The sequence below is a fragment of the Mustela nivalis genome (assembly GCF_964662115.1).
Source record: "Mustela nivalis genome assembly, chromosome: 8".
In the NCBI taxonomy this organism is placed as follows: domain Eukaryota; kingdom Metazoa; phylum Chordata; class Mammalia; order Carnivora; family Mustelidae; genus Mustela; species Mustela nivalis.
In genome coordinates, this window is record NC_139027.1 from 36,302,730 (window position 1) to 36,329,060 (window position 26,331).

Sequence of the window (26,331 nt, forward strand, 5' to 3'; positions counted from 1 at the left end):
AACCATAGTGGGATATAAAATTGTTCATCCTTATAGATTTAAAAAAGAATTTTCTAATATAGAAATGGGTAGGCAACATTTTAGTTGTATTTAAGGTAGATTATGCTGTCTCATGAAAATGGCTATCATTGGAGGTTTAAAATTTTTATTTTAAAGCATCTTTCCATAGCTTAGGAGTAGAAGGAGCTTATCTGGCAATTGTGGCTTCCATGGGTCTGTGAGGTCACTGCCCACCCCTGTCCCCCAAGGTAGGCCCTCTGTGTCTCATTAAGCTGTATGGTTCCTCTCTTAGTACCCAATGCAAGAGTGGGCTTACGAAAGGCAAATTTTTTCTTAGAAGATTTTTTTAATCCATTTGGCAGAAAGAGATCACAAGTAGGCAGAGAGGCAGGCAGAGAGGGGGAAGCAGGCTCCCTGCTGAGCAGAGCCCAATGCAGGGCACGATCCCAGGACCCTGAGATCATGACCTGAGCCAAAGGCAGAGGCTTAACCTGTTGAGCCACCCAGGCGCCCCACAAAAGGCAATTTTTAAGAGAATGAATGCTTTCAGAGATCTTAGAATTGCTTCGGCTGTCATTTTCTATGAAATTATTTTTAAGATTTTATTTATTTATTTATTTATTTATTTATCAGAGAGAGAGAGAGAGAGCGCAAGCACAAGCAAGAGGAGAGGCAGGTAGAGGAAGAAGCAGGCTCTCTGCTGAGCAGGGAGCCCTATGTTGGACTTATCCTAGGACCCTGGGATCATGACCTGAGCTGAAGGCAGATGCTTAACCAACTGAACCACTCAGGCATCCCTTGGCTATCATTTTCTAGAGTGAGTGTTTGCTGGACCAGTAGTAGTCAACAGCATGCGAAGGTCCTGGGCATTTGCAAACTGCTCAAGTTCATCCACTAGGAGCACAGAGGTGAAGATAGTCTTTGTCTTTAAGAGTTGCACAGTCCTGTGGGGAGGCAGAAAGTACTGAGCGGACACAGGTATTGCTTCAGAGGAGGCAGAAAATTGGTGTACGACAGGGGAAGCCGGTGGAGGTAGCTGCTCTGGAAGAATGGGAAGTTGGGCCTTTCCTAGAGATGACATAGCGGCCAGAGAAGAGAGCCAGGGACATTGGGGCCACTCTGCACCTAGACTGTGTGTTCTCTCACTTCCCTAGGTATTGTGTCTCTTCCCCTGATACCAGCAGGCAGTTTGAAGACCCCACCAGTTAGTAACTGGAGCAGTTACTGAGACAGTTTGGTTCTGTGTTTGGCACCCCGCTTATTATTGTTGTCTTGTACAACAACCCCAACCAGATGCTTGAGTCTGGTACTTTATCCCAAGTTACATTAAGGAAGATGAAGTCCTCAGTGAGGTCAGTGACTGAGCATGGGGCCGGTCAAAGGCCAGTACTGCTCTGCTGTCTGCCTAAGATCAGACTTGGCCCAGTTTGATACCAGCATGTATACAAGTAAAGGTATCTTGATGAGCTGACATGCCGGTGACTAGTAATTATCTGGCATTTTGTGTGTGCTAAGTAAAAATTCAGCATTTGTTAGCTCAGTTTGTGCTCCTAGAGCCTTCTGGGAAATGAGCTTACATTTAAAATGTTAAGATGTGTGCGTCATTTAATTCTTTATTTTCTTTATCCCCATCTTCACCAGTTTCTCTTTCTATGATTGGGCCTCATGGATATATTTCTGCATCAGATTGGCCTCTGATGATTGTGAGTATTTCTTATCATTTTTTCCTTTTTAAAAAATGATTTTTTTATCCTAATTGGTAATGTTGACAATTTAAAGAGCTCGTGATGGTATCCTTTAGTAGCTAATGCTTTGGCATACACTTTATTTCTGATTCCAGAGTGACAGGAAAATAAAAGATTACATAACTTGAATGCAGAAGTGTCCGTTTTCAAATGATCACAAGCTTTAATTGACTAAATTGCTTTTCTTCCTACAGTTTTACATGGTGATGTGTATCGTTTATATTTTATATGGCGTACTCTGGCTGATGTGGTCTGCCTGTTATTGGAAAGATATATTAAGAATTCAGTTCTGGATCGCAGCTGTTATTTTCCTGGGAATGCTTGAAAAAGCAGTTTTTTATTCTGAATATCAAAACATCAGCAGCACTGGGCTATCAAGTAAGCTGTGACTCTCTTTGTAAATGCAGTACGATCCAGGAAACCCCTCGCATTTGTGAGCAGAACTGTGGGAGGCCTCCTTCGTCCAGTGGTTTGGAAACAGTTGCATTAGAGATGAAGAGGACGAGAGCCACGAAGGGAATGTCGGAGTGGGGCTCTGATCTAGGCTAGCGGATGAGCTGTCCTCGTTTCCTGTTCCCCTGCTTTCCTTCACTTTCCTCCTGGGGAGAAGAAAACTCCGATTCCAGTGATTGACTTAAAACAGGAAATGTTCCAGACAGGGGCACTTTAGGTGCTACTAATCCTTTTAACATTATTTCTCTGTGTTTTTCCCATATTCTTTCTTCTCCTGTCTCCTCCACAAAAGAAAAGAAGGAAAATTGGACCCCAGGGAGTAAAATCAGTAGTGCGGCGATGGATGGTGCCTGCAGCCATCTAGTGTTCTCTGTCTCCTCACTGTCACAGAAAACCTCACGTGACCATTGGAGGCCCCGCACAATTTACTTAAGGAGGGCAGGGAGTTGGGCATCTCCGATGTGTGCGTCAGATTTCTAGAAGGTAGCGTGCGAAAAGGCCAGAGAAGTAAAGGTACAGTTGCATCACCGAAACTTTGGAAAAGGAGGTAGCTCAAAAGGGTTGAAAGCTCTCAGGAATGTGCTTCTGAGTGATCCATTAAAATAATCTTTGTCCTGACTTTCATAGGGTGTGGTTATGTCTGCTATTTACTTTTGTAATACTCCAGGAAAAAAAGAAGAGTGAGTTGGAGTATAGATGAAATGGATTTGGCATAATGTGGATAGTTATTGAAGCGGAGTATTGGGTACAGAGGAGTTGATTATACTGCTTTCTTTATATTGGGGAATATTTATAATGTCCCAAAATGAAAGGATGTGTACAAGAGAAGAAAGAAGGGACAAATATCCAGGGAGGCATATTAGAGGTCTTATTATACCATGAAAAGTTTTAGTGCTGTTTGTGCACACGCACGTGTGTGTGTGTGTGTGTGTTTGCGTGTGTGTGTTTGCTCTGAACCAAACTAGGAGGGGTGAGGCTGCCGCTCATGGTTGGCAGGGAGAGCATTCTTGAACGTTTAGTAAGGCAGTTGAGTTCCTTTGCTTTTAGTGGTTGTCATCTCTTGTCTAGGGAAGGTAAAGTGTGGCCTTTTCTAGGAAAGGTACAGTGAGGAGCGGCAGCCTAAGATACATGAAGGGATGAGAGGCCACTTGCCATCCTCAGGGACTTGAAGCTCTCTTTCTGAGATGATACAAGGCCTTGGAAGAGAAATCACAGGCTGCTGTCGGTGTCTTTGAGGAGCCCTATGAAAAGGAGAGGTGCCAGAAGACCGCAGGGCTCCTGCTGTTTCTCCTCTTGCCAAGTGGGAAGGAAGCCTGTAACCCAGGCTGTCTTGCTTAGCACTGATCCTGGAAGGATAGACTTTGGAAAAGCACTGCAGGGACAGGAAACAGTGATTGTTGGACCCAACATGGAGACCTTAAGGATAGGTCATGTCACATTGACTTGCTTTGTGCTGCTACACTTAGTATAGCTGGACTTCTTCAAAGTATTTGACAACTGTGATTTCTTGTGGACAAGGTAGAGAAATGTGAGCTGAAAACTGACTGTGTGACCATGTGTAAAGGGTTCGTGCACGTAACTACCCGTCAGCATTTTGTCAGTGTAGAGCCGTGTTGTCCAGTATGGTAGCTATAGACCACATCTGGGTGTTTGAAATTAAAATAGCAGCTCACTTCCTCAGTTGTCCTAGTTGCATTTCAGATGTTCAGAGCCACACGTGATTACTTTATTGGACAGCGTAGATGTAGAACATTGCCATCATCCCAGAAACTCCTGTTGGACAGCACTGGTCTGGAGCAATGGTTCTCATCCCCAGGTGCACGTAAGCATCACTGAAGAACTTTAAGACAATACTTAGGGCCAGAGGCTGTGGTTGGCCTAGGCCTATGAATTGGTTCTGTTGAGAGGCTTCCCATGTGATTGTAGTATGCACATCCAGGTTGGAGAACCACTGGGTTAGAAGGAGGTTTTGAATAATGTCTGCCTCATAGGTTTTAGACCTCGTTGCTGGTTTCTCCTTATGATCCACTTAATGTTCCTTGCAGACCTATGCATATGCAGAGAATACACGCTAAAATTCCGTGGACAGTGTGATGTTGGCAGAGTTGTTAATACTGGGGGTATAGATAATAATTTTAGATGGACCCTTCTCACCTGGAAGTATTTGAAGGATCAAAGAGTTTTGGTATCCTAATGGAAAGGTGAAACTTAATAGGCAAGACCTTGATCTTGGGGTTGAAGTACAAATCACAGAAGAACCAATGGGCAACTTTTAAAGGATTTAAAGGGTGAAGCTGATGAAGAGTAAACTCAGCACGGGCGATTATAGGATGGTTACCTCCCACTAGCTCCTACAACCTTGGTAACAGCAGGAAGACTAGCAGTGAAGACTTGGAGGTTCCTGTTTGGCAGGTCTAGCTGTACCAGGAAGGTTGTATAATTGCTTTTCTCCAAGGGGGAAATAGTCCAGACTAAGCAGCTCGTGAAGGAATTTGAAAACACACCACCGTTAACCATTTGTCATCCTAGATCTCTTCACATTCCACATGCTGTCTTGGAGGGCTCAGCCGTTGTTTTCCTCCTGAAGTTTAATCTCCTGGCCTGATGTCTGTCCTGAGCTGCAGACCTAGTAGCTGGTCACCTGCTAACTCTTCTGAATGCCTTACAGACTTCTCAGTCTCTCTATGGCAGAAAAGGAACGCACCTTTTCTGCCCTTGTCCTTGACTCACTATAGTCCAAATCTAGACTGGCTGAGCCAGTCAATCTTGGCGCCATTTTCTTGCCACCCTCTTCCTTTCCCTCTAGTTTCACATCTGTCTGCAAAGCATTTGATAAGGTCTCTTATGATTCTTTGTGGATAAGTTGGAGAATTGTGAGCTGAAAACAAAAATAAGTAGGTAGATTTACTACTGGTTTCTGAATGTCTGTCTTGTTTTTTCTGTCTTTCCTGCCAGCACTGTGCTCTTATCATCTCTTACCTAGATTTCTGGAATAGCCTCCTTAGCATTTTCCTTGTCTGTCACCCAGTTCCTTTCCAAGCCATTAAGTAGAGCAATCTTGATAAAACACAGTGGTCAGTTTTATTCCAAGAGTCAGCAGACTTCCTTTGCAAAGGCCATATAGTAAGTATTTTTGACTTTATGGGCCATCAGTCTCTGTTTCAACTAGTCAGCTGTCATTGTAGCACAAAAACAGCCATAGTCAACATGTAAACAAGTGGGCATGGCTATGTCCCAATAAAACTTTATTTACAAAGGCAGATGTAGGGCCAGATTTGGCCTATGGGCTATAGTTTACCAATTCCTTTTTTATGCCCTTGTTAATTGTCATGACTTCTCACTGCTCTTAGCATAAAATCCATACTCATAACATGGCCTGAAAACCCTGTGTGATTATCCCTGCCTCTCTGACCACCTTTATTCTTGACGTCCCTCATTGCACTATGCTGTAGACATCCTGAACTTTGAATTCTTGCAATATGTTTTACTCTTCCTCTTTTCTCCTCTGTGCCTTTTCATGTACCTTTAATTTTGCTCTCCCCTTATTTCCCCCAAATAGTTAATTTTCACTAGGCCTTGAAATCCTGACTTAGATATTACTTCTTCTGAGAACCCACTTGTACCTTCCTCAGGTGTGGATTAGGTTGGCTTCTTCGCAGTCCTGGGAGATACTGTGTTGCCTGTAGCACTCATCACACTGAGTTGTCTTGTTGTGTCTGTTTACTTGTCCTAACCAGAATATAATCTCATGAGAGCAGTGATCATGGTGTCTCTTTTCCTATTATAGTCACACAGTAGGAGCATAAGTGAATAAATGATAAAGGCAACTTGGAGAAAAGAAAGCGCTAGAGGACCTTATGGTTTTCAAATATACACAGGACAGAAAGAGTGATGTAGTTCTTCGTAGCCTCATGGGAAGAACAAGAACAGAGGGAAATTGAGGGAGACAGCTTTTAGATTGATGTATGCAAGCAGTGCCCGATAGTGCTGGCAAATACGGGGTCAGTGAATTCTCCAGGAGTAACAAATTCCCCTCCACTGAGGCTTTCAAACATTAGATGGATTAGTTGACCTTTAAAGCAAATATGGCCAGTTCATCTGGGGTCCGAATGTAGTTATACACAGTATATATTTAGAATTTTTGTGGCAGGCCTCTAGATGTATACAGAATGAATTCTTTCTTTCCTCTCCACAGCCCAAGGTTTATTGATATTTGCAGAGTTGATATCTGCAGTTAAAAGGACATTGGCTCGCCTCCTCGTGATCATTGTGAGTCTGGGCTACGGCATTGTGAAGTAAGTACTGGCATGTTGGAAAGATACAAGCTTCCAGTCTTGTGACTCCTGCCATCTACATTATGAGTCTGTGAAACTGGACACATCTCAGTATCATTCTACAAACCCCGTAGGGAAACACCTGCAAGAACGTGTTTTTAAGGGATTTCCATGTACGTCACCACTTTACACTGTCCTCAGATAAAGATCTGGAATTTGAATTTCAGTAGCTTTTCTTTTTTTTTTTTTTTTTTTAAGATTTTATTTATTTATTTATTTGACAGAAAGAGAAAGATCACAAGTAGTCAGACAGGCAGAGAGAGAGGGGGAAGCAGGCTCCCTGCTGAGCAGAGAGCCCGATGTGGGGATAGATCCTAAGACCCTGAGATCAGAGGCTTAACCCACTGAGCCACCCAGGCGCCCCTCCAGTGGCTTTTTATAGTTAGATGAATAAGTCATCACCTTTAAGGATAGGAAAATTTTAAATGATTCTTAAAGTTCAAACCATTTTCTCTTTCCTAGCCACATAGTTATGCTTTTTTTGGAGCATGGAGCTCCTTGCATGGAGCCCCATGTGGGGCTTGAACTCATGACCTTGAGATCAAGACCTGAGCTGAGATCAAGAGTCAGACGCTAAGCCACCCAGTCACCCCAAATTATGCTTTTGCAATTGTATTTGAGTATTGTAAGGGAGAGAGGACTAAACAGGTCAGCAGAATTCAGACTAAAACCTGGTCATCCAGGCAGGACCCTGCTTCTTCCAGACCCTCTTGGGCCCCATCTTTTCTCTCCCATGCCCATGAGTCCCTGGGAGTGACCATGGAAGAGCTTGTCCTCTTTCTCCTCGCTGCCCTTTTGTTTGGACCGTTCTCCTTCTTTAAAACTCTCCAATTCCCAGAAGCTCAAGCTTTCAAATTGGAGCACCTGCTTTATCTTCCTACTGCAGTTGCCTTTCAAGTTCCAGATTTCTGCCCTCATCCCTTAACTCTCCGAGTACTTGCTTCTCTCTGTTTCTCAGCGCTTCCCTCTATGCCAGAATTCCCTGTGATTTCATATCCGTGTGGGCGCTCCTGTGAGTAACCCGATCTCACCTCGCCACTTCAGCTGCTCTCACCTGTCCCCTCACCTCAATTATGATTCCCACTCCACTTTCTAGACTTTATTATTATATTTAACTGTACCCTCTTTATCATTGCAAATGTTAAGCCTCTTTTCAACTGTCATCTTCTCTGTTTCCCATTTACTTTTCCTATCAGATCAGGTCACTTCATTCTTTGATCCTAGTGTGGCTCTGGCCTGTTGATCCTGCCATCCTTCATCGATCCTGTAGGGTGCTGAATGCCCACGTACACCCAAAGCCCTCTGCCTTCCTCCTTGTTGGTCTCCCTTGAGCCTCAGGCTCATACCGGAGCAGCAGAATCTGCCTGACCACAGTGTGGGCTCATTTCCCTTCTTCATAACCCAGAACTCTTAAGTGTGCCTTAGTGCCCCTGGCAGTTTCTAGATCCTCTTGCCAGTTGGCAGTCCCTTTCCCACTCTACAGAAGACTGTTTTACCCCCTTCTCTCCCCTCTAGCCTCGGACTCCCTACCCATGTCCTTAGCTGATCTTGGTTCTTTACTCCCCAAGGAAATGGAAGCCATCAGAAGGGAGTTCAGTGCATACCTGCCACCAGATCTGTGCCGTCCCCCCACATCTGGACCATGTTTAGCGTTTTCCTCCTCTTGAAAGGCAGTGGTTAAGTCCTGCCCCTGCCCTTGTGTTCAGTGGCTGCTCCAGCAGCCGGCTGTGTTTCCTCCGGGGTCATCCGTTTTCTTGAGGGGCATCACTGCCATCAGCATGTTGTTAATTTGGTCATCTTCCAAAGCAAACCTCCCCCCATCCCAGCTGGCCCTTTCCTCTGCTCCCCTTCATTTCTTTTTTTTTTTTTTTTTAAAGATTTTATTTATTTATTTGACAGAGAGAGATCACAAGTAGGCAGAGAAGCAGGTAGAGAGAGAGGGGGAAGCAGGCTCCCCGGTGAGCAGAGAGCCTGATGTGGGGCTCGATCCCAGGACCCTGGGATCATGACCTGAGCGGAAAGCAGAGGCTTTAACCCACTGAGCCACCCAGGCGCCCTCCCCCTTCATTTCTATTCATCCCTGTGCAGCATCGTTTCTCAGATGCATTGTCTGTACTTGCCACTTCAACTCCCCTCATTTTCTTCTGAATATACCCTAATGAGGTTTTTGCCTCCACTCCTCCATCGAGACTGCTCTTGTCAGTCACCTGGACCTCTGTTGCCAAACCACATGGCCTTGCCTAGCCTTTGTGCAAGGGCCCTGTGGCAGTTTGAGTCTTGGAGCCCTGGCTCCTCCTCCCCAGCTTCCCTGCCAGACTCTGTCTTCCTGAACTCCAGCACTGAAGTCCTCCAGGCTCAGGCCCCAGACCTCTGTTCAAGCGACTCACATCCCTGGGGCACGCTCATCCAGTTTCTTGGCTCTAATGTCAGGGCATACCCAGAGTGAACCCACCCCTCCTTTCTACAGCCACCACCCTGGTTCTAAACACCATCGTCTCTCCCTAGATGACTCGAGTACCCTCCTAACTGGTTTCCCCTGCATCTGCCCTGGTCAGTCTTTTTAGACACAGCATCTGCCAAGATGATCCTTTTTAAACATAACGAAGATCTCATTACTTTTGCACCCATCTTACCAAATAAACCCAATTCCCTTCTGTGGTTTCTTAGATGGCTGACTTCACCTCCTGCCATTCTCCCTTTTTGAACACTGCCCTGTCCTGCTGGCTTTATTGCTGTTGCTGTTCCTTAAACACAACAGACACTTCCACCACGGTGCGATAAAGGCCTCTGCCTGTAAGTGTCTTCCCCTGGATCCTGAGCATGATTTGCTTTCTCACTCTTGGCCTCTGCTCACCGTCCTCTCCCAGGGAGGCTAGCGCTGTTGGGATTCGCAGTGGGGTACACACCCTCCTCGGTCACTCGGACCCTCACCCCTCTTACAGCACTGCTTGATGCATATATTAGGATTTGTTGTCTCTTCCCCCCACTTCAGTGTGACTTCTGTGGAGTTGGAGCTTTGCCTGTCTTGTGTCCTGCTAATTAAGGCCCCATTGTAGTTCCTGGCACATAGTAGGCCCTCCGTAAATATGCACTGAATGCACACACATATACTTGTGAGCTTGAGATTGATGTAGTTAGGAAGATTTTGGCCAGGAAACCTTTCCATTGGGTATTTATTGAGATTCCTTCTCAAATGCTTTTTGGGGTCTTGGGAGATTGTTTGTTTTTGACCTTAATACAGTATACAGAACACAGAGTCTTCGTGTGGAATCTCATACAACCCACAGTTCTAGTTATGAACTTTAGAGAACTCATGGTTCTCGCAGGTGGAAGGTTCCAGTTAGGGGACTGTAATGAGTCAGAATCTAGGTGAACTAAATCAGATACAGAGTCTTAAATCTAAGCTGTGGCTATTAGTTGAATTTTTAGTTGGATTTTGTTTTAAAGTGACTACATTAAGTATTTTTCCAAAATTAGTTTTTTCTTCGAATTACTTTGGCCAGAGGGTTTTTGAGCTGAAATGTTTGTGCTCTAATTTGCATATTTCATGAAATTTCAGTTCTGTTTTCAAATTGCTCATCACAAAAATCACTGTCTTTGCATTTTCCCAAATCATTGATATATTTTTTTAAAATATTTTATTATTTATTTGACAGAGAGATCACAAGTAGGCAGAGAGGCAGGCAGAGAGAGAGAGAGAGAGGAGGAAGCAGGCTCCCTGCTGAGCAGAGAGCCCGATGTGGGACTCGATCCCAGGACCCTGAGATCATGACCTGAGCCGAAGGCAGCGGCTTAACCCACTGAGCCACCCAGGTGCCCCAAATCATTGATATTTTTAAAGAACCAAAAATGTTATTTTAATTTTTTCAGTGTAAAGAATGGAAGCTACAGTGTGTTAGCCCTCTTGTTTTGGGATTGAGAGAAGAAAGGGAATAGAATTCAATCGCCTAATACTCCTGTTCTTTTTCTGCCCAAGTCAGAAAAACAGTGGATTATCTAACAAAACATGTACCAGAACAGTTTTTAAGTAATGTTCATGAAAGAATTAAGTTACTGTTTCTGCCAGGGACACTTACAAGTTGGCTCTTAGCCTCCTAGGTTTCCTCAAGCCCCTCTTCCAGACGGTGCAGTGAGTACGTGGTTATGCTAATCCTCTGGCACCTGGGCGGCCTCAGCGTGTTGCTTTGTGGGCATCAGAACAGCTTCTAGTCCTAGAGCAGGAGGCCTGTTTCTCCTAAGCCTGTTTGTGCCCTGTTCCTGGGAAATAGACTTTTTTTTTTTTTAAACTGAGGAAGCATAGGCTGGATGCAGGGGGCAGACTGATCTGACTAGATGATGACTTCTCTATGTTGGAAATGGGACCAGTTACTATATTCAGATGCATTTTACTTACTGGTGCTTTTTCTTTTTCTTTTTTTCCTGTTTCCTCTTTCTCATTCCAGGCCCCGTTTAGGAACAGTCATGCACCGGGTGGTCGGACTGGGGATTCTTTACTTTATCTTCGCAGCTATTGAAGGCGTGATGAGAGTTATTGGGGTAAAAACCGCGTAATTCCACTTCCATCCCTTTTTGTTATTGCTATGAAATATGGTTTTACTTTCTATCCCCTGATTTGAACTTTTAAAGATAGGACATTTATGAAAAAGGCCCAATTTGAGTTTTTCTGTTCCCTCTAAGGAATATTTCCCTTTTTAAATACTTCCTGAAAGTCCAGACGGAGCACTTCTTAAAGTCTGACTGATTATGAAGGCACCACTTGATGTCAGCTCAGGAATTGTTTCCATTTCAAAAACGCTCACAGTTATTCTTTATAAAGAACATTTGTCTTTGTCACTATGAAGTCTGAACGCATTCATTTCTTCCTTAACCCTTGGTCTGAACATGTGAAAGTGAATAGAATTAACTGTACCCATCACACATGCAGACATTACAGCACATCACTCTGAAGTCTCATTTGGTTATAAGTATTCTCCGGCTCTTGGGGACTCAGTGTGTGGGGATTCAGTGGACTCTCTTCTTGGAAGAACCACGAAAAGTTAGCATCCAGGGGGAAATGACTCAGGCTATGTGGGCCACAATGCTTTACTCTCTAAGAGGAGGCAGAACATTTATATCTGGGAAAACCCCTAGATTTCTAGCTCTCCGTTTTTCTTAATAGTATGGTTGACAACTGAGTGATTAATCAGCTTATTATATTTTCCTTTATTCAAAGGACCTAGTAATTTTTACCCAAAATGTTTTTTGGACTAGATGTGTGAATCAGATCACTGCATAAGAATGAATCTTATCTTGCAGATTGTTTACTTCACATATTTTGATCTTGAAGCAGGCCATTTGTTCAATTTGTTAAAAGCCTCGTTCTCCTTCTTTCTGTTATCTTTGATACATCTGCCTTCTATATTAAATACACCTGTGCTTTCCATCTTTGACTCTTTGAAAGGTACATTTATTTTTACTTGTACAGACTAGTGAAAGCTTCGCATTTGTGTATATAATTTACAGGAACTAGTCTTTGCTAGAAAGAAAAAAGATAAATATCCCACATACAGATACACACACACACACACACACAGTATTTCTTTAAAATTTTACATAGCCAACATTTTCAATATAATTTTTAAATATGATTTTCTGTCAACTTGTGATCAGAGTATCTCACCTGTGGTTTGTTTTTACCATTCCACACTTCCTTTTCTTTATTTTTTTCATGTCCCTTCACAGATAGTAGGAAAAATCAGGAGCCCACTTCATTAGTGGCTGTGGCTGTAGGTTTGGTGTGGAGAAGGGAGAGATTGAAATTGACCTAAGTGGGGCGGGGGACATGACATGTTTTACTTGCCATTTCATAATACAGTTTTACATTGTGATTGAATAGGTAGATGTTGCTGCCAAAACAAAAATTTCCATATGCTTAGACACAAATTTTACTAGGAATAAAACTTTTATGTGGTTTTTGTAAAGGGATGAGATGAACTAAATGGTTTTTCTTTTTCATATAATTTCTATGATACAGTGAAATGTTTACATTCAGGTTTTTCCTCCATTTTTATCTTTCAGGGTTCTAACCATTTAGCTGTTATTTTTGGTGACATTATTTTGGCAGTTATTGACTCCATTTTTGTATGGTTCATATCCTTTACCATGTCCTAAAGTAGTTTGCTGTATCATTAAAATCAGGTTACTTTCAGTTTGTATTTATAATAATAGAAATGTAGGTATACATTATTTTTAACCTTAGTATAGGAATTTAGTTAAAGGTGAAAAAGCAATCATTCCCCCAAAAAAGAATATCTTTTATTTTTTCTGTTAGTTCAGCAAACTTAAGTACTCACTGTGTGCCCTGTGCTGAGGACACAGAGAAGGAAAAGCTATTGTCCCTGTGTTTAAGGAATTCACACTCTGGGAGGGAAGACAAACATATAACTTAAAGCAATATAGCAATAGTAATTGCCATTTTAAAGAGGTGCTATGCAAGCAAGAGGAAAGAGAAAGTAATTGTAGTGCAAAAACCAGGGAAGACTTCACAGAGGTGGTGACATTAAATTGTGACCAAGAGAACAGATTGGGTTAACTGGGAAAAGAATTGGGGGAAAGGCATCCTGGGAAGAATAGAGGGGAACAAATAGCTGGAAGCATGAAAATATGGGGGCAGTGATAGAAAGTCCCAGAGTAGCTTACCTATAAGTGGATGTCTGTGGGAGAACCATGGAAGGCGGGGCCAGAAGGGAAAGATAGAATGACGTGCTCAAGAGTCTCATGTTCTTTCTGTGGGGAGAAAGAAAAGGAAATCAAAGCTGCCCAGGTGAGCAGCATGATGAAATCTGTGTTAGAAAGAACTCAAGAATGACATTTAAAAATGACCTGGAAGGGGCACCTGGCAGGCTCAGTTGGAAGTGTACGCAACTCTTTTTTTTTTTTTTTTTTTTTTTTTAAGATTTTATTTATTTGACAGAGGGAGTGAGCACAGGCAGGGAGAGGAACAGAGGGAGAAACAGGCTCTCCATTGAGCAGGGAGCTTGATGCAGGACTTGATGCCAGGACCCTAGGATCATGACCTGAGCCAAAGGCAGATACTTAACCAACTTAGCCACCCTGGTGCCCCAAGAACATGTAACTCTGGATCTCAGGGTTGTAAGTCCGTACCCCACATTGGATATAGAAGTAATTTAAAATCTTATATAAATAAAAATGTAAAAATGACCTGGAAAAGGAGATCCTAGAGTCTAGAGATAGGAAGTCTGATAAAGAGTCATTTGCAGTTGTCCAAAAAAGAGATGGTGAGGGTTAAAAATAGGGCAGAGGGAATGGAAAAAAGACTCCAGATGATAAACTTAGTAGAAATGGGTGGGAAAAGAAGGGAGAGAGCTCCAGAGAGGTCTTGCTGTCTCAGTGGGAGGCTGGGGACAGTGTTGCCATCCCCAAGGTAATGAACTTAGGGAAGGGACCATAATGGATGAAATGTGAGCCGCCTAAGGCATTAGTGTTAAGCAGAGAGTTGGAAATCCGTGTCTGGGTTTGTAAGAGGAATTGGAACTGGTGATGAATATTGGAGGTCATCTTCATGTGAAAGAAGGTTGCAGCCCATGGAAGTGACCCAAGAACACATAGACCAGTGAGAGAGGAGAGGACCAGGATGGTGCCCAATGGGGGTAGAAACATGCATGGAAGAAACACCTGGGTGGAGGGAGGTAGAAGAACCTAGAAATTGTTCTGAGGAGAAGCTTTGGTAAAGAGGGGTGGTCAGCAGTGGCCAGTACTACAGAGAGATGAACTGCCAGGGTATACGTGGCTTTGGTCATTCCGGAAGTCACAATGGGACAGCAAGTGATGCTGGTGAGGCAGACACCATGTTACTACAGGAGAAGTTTTAGACGCAAAGTAACCTTGAGGACCCTCCTCACTGCTTCAGTGACTCCAGTGGAGTCTGTTCAACTCCAAGGCAGGGCCCTCTAATTCACATTCGGGGAAATGGGAGGAACTCTAAAGAAACTGTGACCTGGTCAGAGCAGAATGCAGTGTTACGCATATCCCAGAACATTATTTTTATCTCTTTCTTCTGCATTTACATCCTCTTTGAAACTCTTTCCTATAGATAGATTTTATTTTTACCAAGTTTTTTTGTTTGTTTCCATTGTCTTTGATACTTGTCTTTTTGCTTTTAATATTAACTGTTCTTTTGTTTCCTTGTAATTTCTTTCCATTTTCTCGTCTTTACCTCTTGTTGGAAGGCCAGAGGGCTTGAGTTTGCCTGTGTTCCTCCTCTGCAAGGAAGCTCTCCTTTCTGCAGGCATGCTAACATACATGGCCTTTTTGAGTCCCCTGTGGGTGATTTCTTCCAAACCCAGTGTGTCTGCTCTTTAAACTCCCTGTTTGTAAATTTTTAGTATGCTTCCAAGTTAAGAACAAAAGAAAAAAGCCTTTTAATTTACCATCCCTACTCTCTAAAGCAGTGGTTCTTAGCCTTGTTTGGGTACTGGGACCAAAGATGCCTTTGAAAGTTGAATGAAAGCTGGGGAGCCTCTTTTCACAAGATTAGAAACACACACCCTACAAAAGTTTTGCCTGCAGTGGGGCATTTAAAAATGTCCACAAAATTATATCTGTGGATTCCCTGCTGTCTGAAGAGTATCTAGTTAAGAAATAATACCTGATTTAAAGAGTTGTTTCTGACCAAACTTGCTTAAAAATCAGAGCTACTAGTTTAGAATCCATGTTTGTTGAAAAAAAATTATACTTAAATACATCCTTTCCAAGAATGATACTAAGCTTACAGTAGTGTAATTTTTATATTTTCCACATGAAAACACATTCAAAGACATTGAGCTATTAAAAAAGGTGAACTACATTGCTCAGTTCTGCCCATAACTGTGCTCTGGCCATGAGAGCTAATCCCCAGGGGCCGTGGTTCCTGTTCTGCCGCAGCCGCATCACTCATTAGGAATACTTGGCTGACCGGAGGAGAAGGGGCTGGTAGGATGAACTTACGTGCCAGCAGGATGGGCAAAATCGTGGAAGATGAACCTAGCTGCTAGTTTCAGCATTGCAAACTCCAGATCTTCACTTCCTCCCTTCTGTCATTGGGCATTTAGAAAGTGAGCTTAAGATAATCTGCTTAATCTGGAATTGTCTTCAAAAGTATATGTTTGGAACCTTTAAGAAGTTAGCGAGTATGTTTTTCAGTCAACTAACTGAGCTATAGACCTGGCATTTTAAAAAATCTGTATTATCTTTTTTCCTGGTAATTTACTGATACGTTTTTCAAAGATTTGTTCTTAACCATCCACAAGGTAGTTTACTGGGAAAAAATAGTAATGCAGCTTGGCAGGAACTTCCAAAGACAAGCAGTTCTAAAGGCCCAATTCCATCGAGATTTGAATGAGGGTAATTTATCACCTTTATGGACAGTGTTAACTTTGGACTGTTCCAACACATACTGCACCAAATTGGAATGGGGAGATAAGAGAAACAAGGAAAAAATTTAGTTTGCTTAATGATCCATATTTTTAATAAAGCAGTTTGAAATAAGAGTTATAAAGAAATCTAGAAATTAAAATTATCTTGTTTAATGTTTCATGGTGAGATGAAGAAACTTTGTCCATTTCAGCTGGCACCTGATTTTTCTATGTTTGCTTTGAGATGGCTATTTGACAGAGAGTAGATTTTTTTAAATTATTACAAATGGCAAGCAAAAGAAGCAGGTCTACATACAGAACTGAGCGCTTGCGTGACGACTCTGCTTTGCTCGATGAATCTAACATAGCTATCCTGTAACTGTTCGGTTCTGAAGTAAAACTAGAAATAACCTGAAAAAATCAAAGCCATTGCTTTTCTCATGAAGCCCCCTTCCTCTTTTTTTCCTGCTTGTTTTAATTTTGTGCTGTTTTGCTGCAGGCAAGTGACTCTGATCTTGTGCTTCTGGCCAGTCTCCCTCTCTCTCTCCTTGACTCTGGCTTGTGCTGGTGGATATCCTTTTCCTACTGCAACAGCACGTTCCCGTTGCTTCTCACCTCAGGATAACCAGGCCTGTTTGCTTTTGTCACCACTTTCCTTTAAGGGGAGAAATGATTTAAGCTTTACTTAAATTTAACGGTGTCCTGGTAAGGGAAGGTTTAGGCAGTTTTGAATTTGCTTCTGATCTTTTTATTCCTCGGCTTCTCAGAAATGCTTTTGAATTATTCAGTGTGACCTTATTTTTAACATAGAAAATTTATTTCAGTCAAGAATTTTGAAAAAAGGTATTTCTCTTGATAATGTTAAATGAATACAGCATATTTACATTTTTGTAAATTCTGACAGTAGCCTTAATTGGTTATATTGTGTTATTTTAGAAATTGATCTTCTTTTGTAACTCACTGGTCATTTAGAAAGACTAAATAGCAGTTTTGTGAGTACTACCATGAAGTTTCTGATTCATGAAGTATTTGAAATTTAAAATAGGCATAAATACAAAGTTTGCCGCTTCTGTTCTTTTGCTCCACTCTGTTGTTTTTGGCATACGGTTCAGGAACAAACCTGGTGATGTGCTCCAGAAGAAGCAACTCCCATTTACAAAGAGAGCCCTGGCTTGGATCCCGGCTTCATTGCCAAGGAATCAGTGAAGAAGCCTCTTTTTGATTCTTCATTCTTGACAGTTTTGAGCTTTACCTGAACCCAGTGCTCCTGGAAAACAGCCCAGGTTAAGAAAGCCCTCACCCTTTCGTGTTCCAGGAAAAGGCTTACTCCAAAGAACATACAGGAGACATAAGTCCAGTAGGACTTACATGAGACTCCCAGATGCCCCTTGTTATTAGTGACAAGGCCAGACCTGTTTCCCCACTGACCAATCGGGCCAAACTAAGCAGTCTCCTTCCCTGGACCAGACTAAGCGGTCTCCCTCCCTAGGTCCCTGAGCCTTTGTCCACCACAGCCCTCCTCAGTGGCCCCTCTTGAGAATCTGCACACCTCAGGGGAAGGGACTCCCTGAGCAGCTGGCCAGTCATGCCACCCACTTCCCCATACCTGCTTTCCAGTCTTGTTTACCCTCCCTACAAAAACAAAGCCCTATCTGGCCTGACCTGTGGGACTTTTGCAGATCTTAAGAGTTAGAAAATCCTCCCCATGGCAGTAAACCTCTGCCTGTTGCAGTAATCTCTTTCCTGACCCAAGTCCAGATTTGTTTTATTTAACATATTTCATTTTTCAATTTATACAGTGGAATTGATAGAGGACCTCCCTTCTTACTTATGGCCATTCAGAGGATAAAAAGAGAGTAGACTGGAAAGAACAAAATAAGAAACAGAGACAAAGGCACAAGCCTAAGGGCATGTCATAATGTGATCTGTAAGAGTCACTGGCCTAAGGGGGAAGAGGGCTGGTTGTTTAGTGTATATACTGCTCTGTCCTGTATTTTGGGAGCTGGGCATTGAAGGAGAACATCATAGGGTTTCTTGCCTTTTGTATTCCCCAGAATTTAGTTAGTTCAGACATTGGTAAAATGTAAAGCAAGATTTGTGATAAAATCAATATCGTGGTCATACAAATACTGGCTAAAATAATATTTTTTGTGTTTTTACAGGAACTATATTTACCAGTACTAATTTTAGAAATGTAGTAGGAGATTCTTATTTTGTTTTTAAACTGTTACTATTTAAAATGTCTTTCCTTAACTTTTTGCACATATTTATAAGTTTGGCACAAACTATGAAGACTCTAAGACTAAGAAAGAACACAGTGAAATTTTCTTTATACAGGCACTTTACAAATACTCTGATCTTTGCTGTACTGGGTAAGCTATTTAATTTTCTTATTATAATAAATTATTTCAGTATTAAATGTTCCTTCAAAGGTGACTTCTTTGGTGTGTTTCAGCTTCTATAGTGTTTATGGTGTGGATGACCAAGACATTTAGAATTGCAAAATGTCAATCAGTAAGTATAATCTTCCTACTTGAACAGTTTTCATTTTTAATTATACTATTTTAGGAAGTTCTTTATGATGCTCTAGTATATAATTTGTGTTAGGGTTTTATTTATCTGATTAGTTAAAAGGTTGAAGTAGGCATTCATGTTAATTTGATAAAGAGCTCTTCTTAGTTTTTATTTTCTTAAAAAAAAAGTACTGATTTGGAAGATGGACTGGTTAGAAAGATTTCATTCATGTTTGTCATTGTACACTATTTGAATGGGAAATCTGTGTTTATTAAAAAATTAAACATTTCATGTTTGAACTGTCCTTATAGGATTGGATGGAACGCTGGGTTGATGATGCGTTTTGGAGCTTCCTTTTTTCACTTATCCTTATTGTAATAATGTTTTTATGGAGACCATCAGCAAACAATCAGAGGTACCTAACATAGGAAAATGGAAGTTTGGCAAGCATTTGTTGATCACTGCTCCTGTGTTCAAATAAAAGCCCATTTATTTATTATAGAAACTGAGGAAGTAGTCCTTGCTTTTAAAGGAGTACACAGTCAAGTAGGGAGACAGACATAATGCAAGACAGTGAAATAAGATTTGTATAAACTAGGAAGTCCGGGGGAAGACTGAAGAGGGATGAGGAAGCCTCCTTGAAAGGCAGCATCTTCCTCAAGGAAAGAAGCAGAACCATGAAAAGCTGAGCTGAGAAAAAATGTACATTTTCTGAGGTAGTGGCAGAAAACGTGGTATACCTTGGTGGTCATTGAGACATTTGATTTTGGTTAATACTGCTTACATTGGAGGGAAGTAAAGCTGAAAAGGAAAAGTGGGGCCAATATCAGAAGGAGCTTGAGTCGTATGTTCAGTTTATTCCATTGGCTGCATGTGATGGGAAAGCCCATCTGCCCTCACCTCACTCCTCTTCCCCAGGGAAAGGGCTGTGAAGTTTCTTGAATGCCCTTCTAGGGAACTGAAAAGTATGTACTGTGTGTGTGTTTCTCCCTCTCTCTCTCTCTCTCTCTTTTTTTTTAAGATTTTATTTATTTATTTGATGGAGATCACAAGTAGGCAGAGAGGCAGGCAGAGAGAGAGGAGGAAGCAGGCTCCCTACTGAGCAGAGAAGGGTTCCAATGTGGAACTCTACCCCAGGACTCGGGGATCATGACCTGAGCCGAAGGTAGAGGCTTTAACCCACTGAGCCACCCTGGTGCCCCACTCTCCCTCTCTTTTTAAAAGTACATAGTAATTGGGACACCTGGGTGGCACACCTAGGCGTCCAACTCTTGGTTTTGGCTCAGGTCATGATCTCAGGGTCATGAGATCAAACCCTGAATCAGGTTCCAAACTCAGTGCCAAGTCTACTCTCTCCTTTGCCCCACCCCATTGTGCAAGTGTGTGCGTGCGTGCATGCATGCGTGCGCACACACACACACACTCTCTCTCTAATAAATAGATACATCTTTTTTGTAAAAGTATATAATAATTATGCAGAAATACATACATACGCATACACACTGCTCTTCACCTTCTTGTTTAAGATGCATCTTTCCATATCTTGTACAGATCTACCCCCCCTTTTTTTTTTTTTTAAGTAGGCTCCATGCCCAGTGTGGGGCTTCAGCTTATGACCCTGAAGTTGAGAGTGGCATGCTCTACTGATGGAGCCAGCCAGCTCTCCCTCGATCTCCCACATTATTTTTAATGGCTCTTTAGCATTCCATGATATAAATGTAGCCTAATTTATAGAAGCAGTCCCTACTTATTAGGCACTTTGCTTCTAGGATTACTGTTATTATCAGCAATGCTTTCTGAATATATTTTTGACCTAGCAAATGTGGCTCAGTCAGTACACTTTATTTTCACCAGTAAGATTAGCAATATACTTTTTGTTAGGAGTTAAGTTTACAAGTAGTGGGCAGGGAGGGTAAACCTGACAGGGAGAAAAAATGTAGAGCGTGAAGTTCCCTTCCCTGAACATTGAAGATCTGCTTTCCAGAAAGATCTTACCAGTTACGCTTTCACCCGCAGGGCTTGGAGCTCCAGCTTCACTGTTGCATTGCTAATAATCTTTCCTAATTTGAGAGTAAAAATAGTTAAATATTCGTTATTTGAGTTTATAAGAAATTTTTAAAATGTAAATATTTTTGTATGTAATGATGCTTTTAGATATCAACTGAAAAACCGAACAGGTTTAAATGTACTAGTAAAACTACTCCTTGTTTCTGATGTAGATATGCCTTCATGCCGTTAATCGATGATTCTGATGATGAAATTGAAGAATTTATGGTACCATCTGAAAATTTAAGTAAGTGACATGTTTTCTTATTAAATGACCGTTGTGTTGTACCTTTACTTATGATGCAAAGTCAGATACATTTTTTTTCCTATTAAAATAATCTTAAAACTATATCTGCCCAAAGCCCTTTTATGGTAGATAGCCACAAAAGGAAGTCAGTAATAAAATTTTCATGATCATTAATGTAGTTTGAATGTTTGTTACCTGTTTGCTTTTAAAGTCTAAATATTAAAGTAGGTATACTGTTCCACACTAGTAATTTAGATTACATTTTGCTTAGCTCCTAATAATCTTCTTCTTAATGAGGATTGCTAAATTTTCTTGAATCATCTCTTCTTGCTTTTCAGAATTATAGATATCTGTTCATTCCCATAGCATTTCTAATTACAGTTTTAGTGCTGTTTTCATCTTTCAATTAATTTCTACATAGCACTTCATCATTTTATTTTATTAAAATTTTATTTATTTATTTGGCAGAAAGAAATCACAAGTAGGCAGAGAGGCAAGCGGGGTCGGGGGGAGGCAGGAGAGCCTGATGCGGGACTCGATCCTGGGACCCTGGGATCATGACCTGAGCTGAAGGCAGAGGCTGTAACCCACTAAGCCACCCAGGCACCCCTCATTATATTAATTTTACCATAGTACTTGAAACATTTGTTAAGGCAACATCAATACATAATTCAGTTGCTGAGAATAAGTAAGTGTCGAGCTATAATGTGTTTATGAATTGTAACTCTCAATATTATTAAGCAGTCAGTACCACAATCTGATGAGTAGAATCAGTGCAATCCCAATCATAATTCTAACTGACCTTAAAAAAAAAAAACAAAAAGTGGTTAATGTGTTATGGTTAATGTTAAAAAACAGTTAATGTTAAAAGTAATGGTTAATTATTTTTTTTAAGATTTTATTTATTTTGGTGCACCTGGGTGGCTCAGTGGGTTAAAGCCTCTGCCTTCAGCTCAGGTCATGATCCCAGGGTCCTGGGATTGAGCCCCACATGAGGCTCTCTGCCGGTGGGGAGCCTGCTTCCTCCTCTGCTTCTCTGCCTACTTGTGGTCTCTGTCTGTCAAATAAATACATAAAATCTTTAAAAAAAAAAAAAAAGATTTTATTTATTTATTTTAGAGAAATTTTTTTTTCAAATTTATTTTAGAAAGGAAGACTGAGAGAGCATAGGGGTGGGGCAGAGGGAGAAAAGAATGTTAAGCAGGCACCCCACTGAGCATGGAGCGTGACATGGGGCTTGATCCCAGGACCCTGAGATCATGGCCTGAGCTAAAATCAAGAGTCAGATGCTCAACTGACTGTGGCATCCAGGCGCCCCAGTTAATCTGATTTTAAAATATGTATGAAAAAGAAGAGGACCTAGAAGAACCCGAACATTCTTGTAATTACAACATGGGCAAATCTTGAAAACATTATACTAAGTGAAAGAAGCCAATCCTACAGATCACAAATTGTATGATTCCAGTTAAATGATAAGTCCATAAAAGGTAAATCCATAGAGGGGCGCCTGGGTGGCTCAGTAGGTTAAGCCTCTGCCTTCGGCTCACATTATAGTCTCAAGGTCCTGGAATCAAGCCCCACATTGGGCTCTGCTTGGTGGAGAGCCTGCTCCCGCTCCACCGCCCCCCTCCCTCGCACCTGCCTCTCTGCCTGCTTTTGATCTCTCTTTCTGTAAAATATATAAATAAAATGTTTTAAAAAATAAAAGAAACATTATTAAAAAAAAAAAAAAGAAAAGGTAAATCCATAGAGACAGATTAATAGACATGTGGTTTCTTTTTAGGGTAATGAAAATCCTTTTTTTTTTTTGTTTCTTTCTTTCTTTTAAGATTTTATTTATTGGGGCACCTGGGTGGCTCAGTGGGTCAAGTGTCTGCCTTTGGCTTAGATTATGACCTAAGGATTATGGGATCGAGCCCCACATCAGGCTCCCTACTCAGTAGGAAGCCTGCTTCTCCCTCTCCTTCTGCCTGCTTCTCCCCACTTCTTGGGCTTTCTCTCATTCTCTGTCAAATAAAGAAAAAATCTTTTTAAAAAGGTACCATTTAAAGATTATTTATTTGTCAGTAAGAGAGAGCAGGAGTGAGGGGAGAAGCAGAGGGAGAGGCAAAGGGAGAAGCAGGCTCCCCTCTGAGCAAGGAGCCCGATGTGGGACTCGATCCTAGAACCCTGGGGTCATGCATGACCTGAGGAGAAGGCAGATGCATAACTGACTGAGCCACCTAGGCATCCAGAAAATCTTCTGAAATTAGTGGTGATGGTTGTCCTGAAATCTACCAAATTGTACACTTCAAGATGGTGCATTTTATAGTGTGGAAATTCTATCTAAATAAATAAAATTAATAGACTTATAGTAATTTCAAGACTTAAAAAAATTTCAAGTTCTACTGATCAAGATAGTGTGATATTGGAAGAAGGATGGAGAAACACAGTAGTGTTTCAAAATAGAGTTCAGGAGCACCTGGGTGGCTCAGTCATTAAGCTTCTGCCTTTGGCTCAGGTCATGATCCCAGGGTCCTGGGATCGAGCCCTGCATCAGGCTCCCTATTCAGTGGAGAGCCTGCCTCTCTCTCACCCACTCCCCCTGCTTGTGTTCCCTCTCTGTCAAATAAATAAATAAAATCTTTAAAAAAATAAAAAAGTCCAGAGATAAATCCACAAGTATATGGTCAGTTGATACTGTTGTTGTTACTCTGTTAATAACATTCTGAAGAATGTACTTTTATAAGTAGCCAATTGATTTCACATAGTAGGTTTCTAAAGGTTTTATTTTTTAAAAGGAATGCAACAAAGGCACCTGGGGGACCCAGTTGGTTGAAAGACCTGGTCTTGGTTTTAGCTCAGGTCATAATCTTAGGATTGTGGGATCCAGCCCCAGATCAAGCTCCTGCTAGGTGTGGAACCTGCTTGGGATTCTCTCTCCCTCCCTCCCTCCCTCCCTCTCTGCCCTTCCCCACTCTATAAATAAATAAATAAATAAATAAATATTTATAAATATGAATAATAAAATGAATTAATAGTTAAAGTAGCTCCAAACTGGAAACTTCATTCACCCACTAATCTTTACAAGAGAACCAGGATGTTCTATGAGGACAGAATAGTACTGTCTGCAAATCTAGTTGTTGGAACAACTAGATGAAAACATGGAGGAAAATTCACCTAGAATCCTTACACAGATATCACATAATAATTAATTCAGGATGGACCACACACCTAGATGTGAGAACTTAAACTATAACTCTTCTGTGGGCACCTGGGTGGCTCAGGCAGTTAAATGTCTGACTCTTGATTTCGGCTCAGGTCATGATCTCAGGGTTGTGAGATTGGGCCCCATGTTGGGCTCTGTGCTGGGTATGGAACGTGCTTAGGATTCTCTCTCTCCTCCTTTGCCCCCCCCCCAAAAAACTATTAACTCTTCTGAAAGAAAACAAAGTATCTTAATAACCTTAGGACATGAGGAGTTACCATACAATTTAAAAAACTAATAAATTGACTTTACAGAAATTAAAATACTCATCCAGAGAAACAAGAAAACAAAGGGACTTAAATAAAAAATTCTTAGACTTAAATAAAAAATTAGACTTAGACTTAAATAAAAAATTCTCTGTACATATATCCGAGAAAAGACTTATATCCAAAATATAAGTAAAATTCCTATCAATCAATAAAATATAACTCAATTTGTAAAAACAAAAAAATACTTGACACTTCACCAAAGAAGACAAAGGAATGACCAATAAGCATGTGAAAAGGTGCTCGGTATAATTGGTTATCAGGGAAACACAAATTAAAACCAGAGTGAGATACCACCACATACCCACTAGAATGATTAAAAGACTGACAGCATGAACTGTTGGAGAGGATGTGGAACAGCTAGATCACGCAGACACTACTGGAAGGAATGTAAAGTACTAAGACTTCTTTAAAAAACAATTTGGTTCTAAAAATTAAAAAAAAAAATTGGTTCTTAAAAAGAACCAATTTGGTTCTTAAACCTATGTCTACCATACAACCCAGTCATTCTTTTTTTTTTTTTTAAGACTTTATTTATTTATTTATTTATTTGAGAGAGAGAGAGAGAGAACGAGAGAGAGAGCATGAGAGGAGAGAAGAGAGGTCATTCGGAGAAGCAGACTCCCCGCTGAGCAGGGAGCCCGATGTGGGACTCCAGGATCATGACCTGAGCCGAAGGCAGTTGCCCAACCAACTGAGCCACCCACGTGCCCCCAACCCAGCCATTCTACGCCAAGCTATTTACCTAGAAAAAATTATAGAAGTGAAAGCAATATTCATAGAAAGATACTGATGTAAACCATTATTTTCCAGCAGGTTTATTCTTAATAGTTCAAAACTGGATATAGCCCAGTGTCCATCAACAGTTGAATAGATAAAGTATTTGTGGTGTACCCACACAATGTGGCCCACACAATAGATAAAGTAGCCCACATAGTGGGCTGCTGTTCCATCTCAAAAGTAACCAACACTGCAACATAAATCTCAAAACCTTTATGTTGAGTGAAAGTAGGCAAATCCAAAAGAATACTGAGCCCCTGGATTATGGTTCTATATGTGAAGTTCCAGAACAGGCAGAACTAAACCGTGGTGATTATGTAAATCAGAACAATGATTGCTTCTGGTAGGATTAGGATTGACCAGAAAGGAATTTAAAAACCTTCTGTAATGTTGGAATGTTAAAGGTCTCACTTAAGATGGTAGTTGCACAAGTGTATATACTTGTAAAATCTCCTAGACTATACACTTAAAATTTGTGTATTTTATTATCTGTATTGCACCTTAATTTAAAAAATCAGTGTGTTGCCCCACTGAGAGAATAGATCTCAAATGTTGGGATTTTAAATGCCCTCCATGGAGGGGCGCCTGGGTGGCTCAGACGTTGAGTGTTTGCCTTCGGCTCGGGTCATGATCCCGGGGTCCTGGGATCAGACGGACCCCACATCGGGCTCCCTGCTTGGCGGTAAGCCTGCTTCTCCCTCTCCTGCTCCCCCTGCTTGAGTTCCCTCTCTCACTGTGTCTCTCTGTCAAACAAATAAAATATTTTTTTTAAAAATGCCCCATTGGAGGGGCACCTGGGTGGCTCAGTGGGTTAAGCTGCTGCCTTCGGCTCAGGTAATGATCTTAGGGTCCTGGGATCGAGTCTCGCATCAGACTCTCTGCTCAGCAGGGAGCCTGTGTCCCTCTCTCTCTCTCTCTGCCTGCCTCTCTGTCTACTTGTGATCTCTCTCTGTCAAATAAATAAATAAAATCTTTTTAAAAAAATGCCCCCATGGAAACATTTTTTGATCGAGGAATCTCATTTTCATTCATTATAGCACTTCATGATTATAATATACCAACTGACCTTGTTTATGGAGAAACACAATTTGAAAATTATTTTAATAATTAAGATGAATACTTATGGGGCATAAATTATGTGTCAGGCACCTTGTATCACTAACTTGTTTAATGCCCATCAGAACCCTATGGGTAGAGATCAGTATTATCTCATTGTGTTGCTGGGGACACTGAGCCACAAAAAGTTAACTGTTTTGCCCAGGGTTGCATAGGGAGAGCCAGAATCCTAGGTGGGGCAGTCTGGTTCC

At 41.4% G+C, this 26,331-nt stretch overlaps 1 protein-coding gene across 4 annotated transcripts in view; it reads left to right on the forward strand.

Moving 5' to 3' along the window:
- Nucleotides 1-26,331, forward strand: part of TMEM87B (transmembrane protein 87B) — a 52,092-nt gene that overhangs the window by 17,694 nt on the left and 8,067 nt on the right. For 2 of the 4 annotated variants that reach the window (XM_082743425.1, XM_082743423.1), the window contains exons 7-15: nt 1,642-1,703; nt 1,940-2,123; nt 6,394-6,493; nt 10,975-11,068; nt 16,424-16,495; nt 18,188-18,296; nt 18,380-18,438; nt 18,750-18,853; nt 20,658-20,731. In XM_082743425.1, coding sequence (XP_082599551.1) covers nt 1,642-1,703; nt 1,940-2,123; nt 6,394-6,493; nt 10,975-11,068; nt 16,424-16,495; nt 18,188-18,296; nt 18,380-18,438; nt 18,750-18,853; nt 20,658-20,731 — 858 coding nt within the window. Of the gene's footprint in view, nt 1-1,641; nt 1,704-1,939; nt 2,124-6,393; nt 6,494-10,974; nt 11,069-12,589; nt 12,662-16,423; nt 16,496-18,186; nt 18,297-18,379; nt 18,439-18,749; nt 18,854-20,657; nt 20,732-26,331 lie in introns of all 4 variants that reach the window. The other 2 variants (XM_082743424.1, XM_082743422.1) reach the window with 2 other exon arrangements.